This window comes from Acomys minous, assembly GCF_964271855.1.
Source record: "Acomys minous genome assembly, chromosome: 1".
Classification (NCBI taxonomy): Eukaryota; Metazoa; Chordata; class Mammalia; order Rodentia; family Muridae; genus Acomys; species Acomys minous.
Genome location: NC_140483.1, coordinates 172,381 through 178,488, shown reverse-complemented (window position 1 = coordinate 178,488; position 6,108 = coordinate 172,381). Strand labels below are relative to the sequence as shown.

The following is a 6,108-nucleotide window of genomic DNA, read 5'->3' as shown; positions in this document are numbered from 1 at the left end:
ATGACAATTAACAAGAGCTCAGGTGGTGATTTCATCCTGGTGGGCTTCTCTGATCAGCCACAACTTGAAAAGATCCTCTTTGTGGTGGTGCTGATCTCCTACCTCCTGACACTGGTAGGCAACACAGTGATCATCCTTGTTTCCTGTGTGGATTCCATGCTCCAAACACCCATGTACTATTTCCTTACAAACCTCTCTTTCGTTGATATCTGCTTTTCCACCAGCATTGTTCCTCAGCTGCTGTGGAACCTCCGTGGTCCAGCCAAGACAATTACTCCCACAGGCTGTGCTATTCAGCTCTATGTGTCTCTGGCTCTGGGATCCACTGAGTGTGTCCTCCTCGCAGTGATGGCATTTGACCGCTATGCTGCTGTTTGCCGGCCACTCCATTATGCCACAGTTATGCATCCGCGGCTCTGCCAGTCTCTTGCAGGGATGGCATGGCTGAGTGGAGTGGGCAACACACTGATTCAGGGCACCATCACCCTCCGCCTGCCTCGCTGTGGGAACCACAGGATTTATCACTTCATCTGTGAAGTTCCTGCCATGATCAGGTTGGCCTGTGTCGACATTCATGCCAACGAAGTGCAGCTATTCGTGGCTTCCTTGGTGCTCCTTCTCCTTCCCATGTCGCTCATCTTAGTATCATATGGGTACATTGTCCAAGCACTGATGAGGTTAAGGTCAGCGCTAACGTGGGGTAAAGCTCTTAGTACCTGCGGATCCCATCTGATGGTGGTAATACTGTTTTATGGCACAATCACCGCTGTGTATATCCAGCCTAACAGCTCCTATGCACACAGTCGGGGGAAGTTTATCACGCTTTTGTATACTGTGGTTATTCCTACTCTAAACCCCCTCATTTACACCTTAAGAAACAAGGATGTAAAGGGGGCTTTGAAGAGGTTAGTGAGTAAAGATAACAGCACCAGAAAGAAAATTCCTGCGAGGTAGAGATGTATATCTGCCCTCACAAAGATGAAGGTGCTGACACAGATGCATTACCCAAGGTCACCCTGACACAGATGCTTTAAAACTAAACACACAGGCCTCTCCAGAGCATTGCAGGCAGTGAAACAATCCTCTAATTATCATACCCAGAGATGTCCCATCTAGAGCTGACAATCACATTATCTAATAAATGAAAGCATTTGCTGTTCTCAAGAATCCTGTAGTCAATTTTCTTCTTTTATGGTTACTCTGTTATTAAGAATCCTGGCTTTATCTTATTAGACTAAAAAATGTCTATGGGATTATCTCTTTTGTATAAAAAATACTGATGTATTCCTGTGAGCCCTTGGACAAGTGTTCCCTGGTAATGCCTAAAGTAGACATCTGGTTTCCCCTCACTGGTCTACTCCAGTGTGTCTCCTAGTTGGTTTTTTTATATTTATAATCCTGTGGTTTTGCTAAGTGAGATTTTCACTAAAATTTCAATTTTCCATATCTAAGTATGCCCATTGAATAGGGATTCTTGAACTTTAAATTCTGTATAAAGAATATTAGGTGATATTGCTTTTCATTTGATCTTAGAAATCCCTTTCAGGCAAAACCAGACAAGAAAATTTAACCTAATCCATTTGGAGTGTGTGTGTGTGTGTGTGTGTGTGTGTGTGTGTGTGTGTGTATGTGTGTGTGTGTGTGTATCCCTTTGAATACTCTAACGTCTGTGGCAAATACATTTTTTACTATGGAGGATGTAAGACTGAGAGACTATGAGTTGATTTTCCTCACTGAATTCAATGGAATCTTCTCTGAGCTCTCTGTGTCTGCACCATGACTAGTCTCACTAATTATAAAAATCAGCACTCATCCTCATCATACTGATTTTTTTTTAAAAATGAATACATGTTATAGGCCCAATATTTGTCTATATCTGAGGAAAGAAAATTGTGAAACAGGAGCAATATACTATGCCATGGTTTTATTCAGATTCTTTTCATTTTTATGAAAATATGTACACAAGATCTACACAATGATTATAAATTCTTAGGTTTTCAGATTCAGCCTTCTCTAGTTAATTTGGTGAAATCCATGGTCTTTTGGATTTCTATAGTTAGGATAGGCAAAGTAGAGGTAAATGTCCTCATAGAATTATACGTTGGACATGTAAAGGAGAAAATGTGTTTCTTAAAGCCATATTAATCTAAATTTAAAAGCCACCCCAATCACCTTTAATTTTGTGTTATCAACATTCAAATATCAAATCAATACATCCATTAATAACATTAAAAAGTAAGCTTGATTAATGAAGTTGAAGTAACCCTTCATAGCACTGTCTTGTTTATAGTTAGATTGCTAGGGTCCTGGTATTTTTCTCTTCTATTTACATGGAGTTTGCCCAAAACTCAGTGCTTCTGATTCCAAGATGCCAGATATTACACACCAACACTATTAACTAAAATCAAAGGAACATACTGTACCAAGATCTCAATAGATAAACACATTTTTAAAAATTAGAACATTTTCATTTCTGATTTAAAATTATTATAAAGATCTAGGAATTGAGACAGTGTGAAATATTCAGTATTCGAAAAGCATGATATGTCAGCAGACCAAAATAGAAGGCTCAGCCAAAAATACTTGATATTTGCAGGATCTTTTCTTGTGGTTGTTTCTCTAGTGTTTGATGTGTCCATTTACAATACTTACTAGATCTTGTTAATACATGTGTGCCTATGTGCACAAACATACATTTGCCTAAGAAAGACTTACTGGATTCCCTAGAGCTGGAATTGTCCAGTGTCATCACTGAGCAGAATGTGAATAAAACTCAGGTCCTCTGTGAGAGCACTATACACTCTTAACTGCTGAGGCACCATCTGTGTCATAAAGCATAGCCTTATCTGCCCTCCTTGTGGCCTTTGCCCAAAGCCAACATCCCCACAAATGTACCCCTTGATGACATTTTGTATTATCAGCTTCCCTCTGCTTTTGCTATATTATGCTTCCCTCTCTGTTGTTGCTTTGGGAACTAAGGATTGTTTTATTAATAAAAATTGGTTTAGACCATTTTGCACATATACTAATGCACCCTAACTAATCTCACTCATTGGAACTTCCACTGTAAGTTTTCATTCACCAGTAGGTAATTTGAGGAATAGGTGCCTTAATTTTCATGTGTTTGTGGCGATTACAAAGATTCCTCTATTATTGATTCCTCATGTTGTGCTATGGTGATCAGAAAAGATGCTTACGTAATTTTGACATAGTTGTTGTTAATAAAGGCATAGTTTCTGTCCCAAATTTTATTTATTCTGGATAATATTTATGCTGGTAAGTTTTTGTTAATTTACACAAAATGGAGACCTCTGGGAAGAAGGAACCTCAGTAGAGATGTTGCCTCCATCATATTGGCCTATGGGCACATTTAGGGGGAATTCCTGATTTTAATTTATGAAGGAGGGCCAAGAACACATGGATGGTACCATTCATCGGCAATGAGCCTGTGTTTTAATAGGAAGCCAGAAAGCAATATGCTTCTGTGTTTTCTTTTTCAGTTCTGGTCTCTAGGCTCCAGCTCTGAGTTCCTGCTATGTTTTCCCTTGATGGCAGACTGTTAACTAGAAAGAAAAACACGATATATACTCATTTATAGGTATATATTAACTGCTAAGTAAAGGATAATCAAACCTCACAATAACAAACCCAGAGAAGCTATGTAACAAGGAGAGTTCATGGGTTCAGGCACACAGGTCACTTTAGGAAGGGCAAATAGAATAGTTTTTGTGGATGGATTGAGTGATGGTGGACATTGTTCTCCCTTGGTGCCAAACTGTGGGAGGGAGCCAATGCCAGACATTGCCTGTTTTTCTGGGAATTAGAAGGTGGGCGGCCATAGACCTAGTATAATACCAACCATAACTGACAGAAGAAAAGTAAATCAAATAATTAATAATGATGTCATGATATTCTGCTAGACCCATAGATTGGTGCCTAGGCCAATGCAGAGAGGTCTTTTCAGGCAGCTGATTGGAGCAGCTGGCAAATACCCACAGCCAAACGTTAGGCAGAGCTCAGAGAACTCTGCAGAAGAGGAGCATGAATGATTGAACAGTCTAGAGAAGTCAAGGACACTGTGAGAACACAGCCCACAGAATGAAGTAAGCAGGGCTCATAGAGGCTCACAGACATGGAAACGGCAATCATTGAGCCTGCACGGGTCTGCATGGATGTTTCCTAGGTCCTCTGCTTGTCTGGGCAACTCAATGAGATGCTTTAGAATAAAAAAAGAAGGAGCTAAAGAGATTGTTCAGTGGTTAGGAGTGCTTATGAATCTTCCAAGGACCTGAGTTCAGTTTTTAGCCCCCATGTTACCCTGTAGTACCGGCTCCTACAGGGTATCTGCATACACATGGCATATACTCACACAGATACACTCACACACAAAATAAATCCTCAGTGTTTTTTAAAGTAAATAAGAGGTGCCCTGTGATGTATTCAAAGAGTGTTTCATTCAATTTCGGATGCTCTGGTTTCAACTCCCAGAACAATCGGAAGAAAATAGGAAGAATGGAGAGGTATGAAGCAGTACTATGTGTTTTATTTTGTAATTATTGTCGTTCTCTCTTACAAGTCAACTGTATTATATTTCTGAAGAAAATGACTAGTAAAATAATTTATCTGCCACATTGTGCCTGTGTCAGTACCTTGACAAAATAGAGGGTGTAATCAATAACTGATAAGTGAAGCTAACATCACGCCCCAAACAAAATGAAGCTAATCGTGACTGTGAGGAGGCCTACCTCAATGTTTTTGAGCTAAGATTGTTCTGACTTTTCAGGTCTAGAAACAGAAACTCACATGCCAGCATGCTTAGTTATTTGTGGGAACTCCAAGTCCTCCACCCCAATCTCATCACTGCCCCTTTTACCTCCTTGTTCCTCAGTGTATAAATGAGAGGATTAAGAGTTGGGGTTACTACAGTGTAGAAAAGGGTGAGAAACTTGCCTCGTTCCTGAGAATAATGAGTCTTAGGCTGAAGGTAAACACCCGTGACAGTACCATAAAAGAGAGAGACAACAAGAATGTGAGATGCACACGTGCCAAATGCTTTGTTCATCCCTGTTGTTGACTTTATCTTCAGCACAGACTTCACAATAGCACTGTAGGAGGAAATGATGATGATCAAGGGTAACACTAGGAGAACGACACTGGCGATGGACATCTGGACTTCATTGTAGGTAGTATCTGCACTGGAGAGCTGAATCAGGGCTGGAACTTCACACACAATGTCATCTACCACCCGGTGGGAGCAAAAGGGCAATCTGAGAGTTGCAGAAGATTGAATCAGAGACTGAATCAAACCAGCACCCCAAGCAAGGACAGCCAGCTGCAGACAGACTTTGGGGTGCATGACAGTTGTGTATCTCAGAGGGTGACACACTGCTACATATCGGTCCACAGCCATGACAACAAGAAGGACACATTCAGTGGCTCCAAGCCACAGGAAGATGTACAGCTGGGTGGCACAGCCATGGTAGGTGATAGTCTTCTTTGGACCTCCCAAATTAACCAACATCTGAGGAACACAGCTGCTGGTGAAACAAATATCTAACAAGGAAAGGTTGGAAAGAAAGAAATACATAGGGATCTGGAGTTTTGGATCCTTCAAGGAAACAAGAATTATGATTGTATTTCCAGACAGAGTCAAACAATAAAAGAGTAAAATGACCCAAAAAAGTACCTTCTCTAAATATGGCCTGTCAGAAAAGCCACAGAGGATGAAATCGCCATGGGTGTCATTGCAAACTGTGGCCATCCTTTCTGGGACAATTGTCTCTTCAGGAGATGACATTAAAATCGTTGCACAAAAGCCTGTGAACATGCTAGCAGTCAGGAAGCAAGACACTGTAATTTGTATGATTCCTTTTTACTTAATAAAATGATGTTAGCCTGTAATGTTTAGGGAGAAAATACTAGATTGAGTGATGCTTAATATTTTTTAATCTGACATTCATTCTTTTTCTTTTCTTTTTATATTTGATGCCTTATATCTATTTATAACTCTTCAACATAAACTATGTAAAATACACTTACATTTTTTTCTTTGCTTTTGTTTTTATAGACATTTTTTCTGTGTAGCCCTGGCTTTGCTGGATTCACTTT

General features: G+C 40.1%; 2 protein-coding genes across 2 annotated transcripts; one reads left to right on the top strand and one right to left on the bottom strand.

The window, feature by feature from the left end:
- Positions 1–954, top strand: LOC311604466 (olfactory receptor 2G3-like; the record flags this gene model as incomplete). Its single annotated transcript, XM_084794448.1, has 1 exon — positions 1–954. The coding sequence occupies one exon, from the start codon at positions 1–3 to the stop codon at positions 952–954; it is 954 nt and encodes a 317-aa protein (XP_084650574.1).
- A 3,865-nt stretch (positions 955–4,819) lies between these two features.
- LOC311596595 (olfactory receptor 2H2-like) lies at positions 4,820–5,761 on the bottom strand (the record flags this gene model as incomplete). The annotated part of the gene is made up of 1 exon (XM_084780207.1): positions 4,820–5,761. One exon carries the CDS (start codon positions 5,759–5,761, stop codon positions 4,820–4,822), a length of 942 nt encoding a protein of 313 aa, XP_084636333.1.
- Between the last annotated feature and the right edge of the window lie 347 nt (positions 5,762–6,108).